The 1,082-nt window shown below is 43.2% G+C and overlaps 1 protein-coding gene across 1 annotated transcript; it reads left to right on the top strand.

The window, feature by feature from the left end:
* The first annotated feature begins 226 nt into the window (after nt 1-226).
* LOC142534576 (uncharacterized) lies at nt 227-880 on the top strand. The gene has a single exon (XM_075641440.1). The coding sequence runs from the start codon at nt 227-229 to the stop codon at nt 878-880; it is 654 nt and encodes a 217-aa protein (XP_075497555.1).
* The last annotated feature ends 202 nt before the right edge of the window (nt 881-1,082 follow it).

Here is a 1,082-nt window from a genome sequence, read left to right as displayed (position 1 = left end):
AGTCGTAAATATTGTATATAGAATATCTTCCTAAAATAGTTGTTTTTGTATCTATATATCTTGTACTCAATTCCTATGGTATGGTATGAAAGAAAACCTCTATGTTTTACATGGTATCAGAGCAGGATCTTGGGTTCCCTAATTTTTGATCGGGTAGGGGAAAAGATTTTGATTGGCCTTCATGGCGGACTCCACCGAAAACAGCCTTGACAATCTTACATAAAAAATGACGGAGGCTTTGTCAAGGGTCCAAACCTCTTTCTCTCCCATCACTGATTCCCCGATGGTTCCAATAAATATCAAGTTGGAGGGTTCCAACTATGGATTATGGTCCCAGGTTGTTGAGATGTATATCTCAGGAAAAGACAAATTGGGATACATCAATGGAGACTATCCCCAACCACCAGACAATGACCCCTCCTTTCGTAAGTGGCGCACTGAGAATGCCATGGTGAAAGGCTGGTTGATCAACTCCATGGACCAGTCCTTGGTTGTGAACTTTATTCGCTACCCAACAACTAAGCAGGTATGGGACTCTGCTGCAACAACTTACTTTGATGGAACTGACACCTCACAGGTATATGAGCTCCGACGCCGTGTATTTCGAATGAAACAAGCAGGAGGATCAATAGAAAAATACTATAACGACCTACAGGGTTTGTGGCGAGAGATCGATTTTCGCCGACCGAATCCAATGAAATGTGCAACTGACATACAAAGCTACAACTCCATTTTACAGAAGGAGCGAGTATACACGTTTCTTGACGGACTAGATGATCGATTGGATCATGTTCGGAGTGATGTTCTTCGCTTGAAAACTTTTCCTTCAATTGAGCAGGCATATGCACACATTCGAGGGAAGATCTACGACAATATGTGATGATCTCGGGATTGGAAACAGGGGCTAGTGGTGCTGTTATGGCCATCAAAGGCGTGAAATCTGGCCAGCCACAAAGACCTGGGTCTTTATCACGATCCAAAGGTAATTCTGATGGGAATAAGTGCACTCACTGTGGGAGTACAAAACATACTCGGGAAACCTGTTTCAAATTACATGGCTACCCAGACTGGTGGCACGAATT

This window comes from Primulina tabacum, unplaced genomic scaffold (assembly GCF_025594145.1).
Source record: "Primulina tabacum isolate GXHZ01 unplaced genomic scaffold, ASM2559414v2 Contig602, whole genome shotgun sequence".
NCBI classification, from domain to species: domain Eukaryota; kingdom Viridiplantae; phylum Streptophyta; class Magnoliopsida; order Lamiales; family Gesneriaceae; genus Primulina; species Primulina tabacum.
This window is presented reverse-complemented; position numbering and strand designations above follow the sequence as displayed.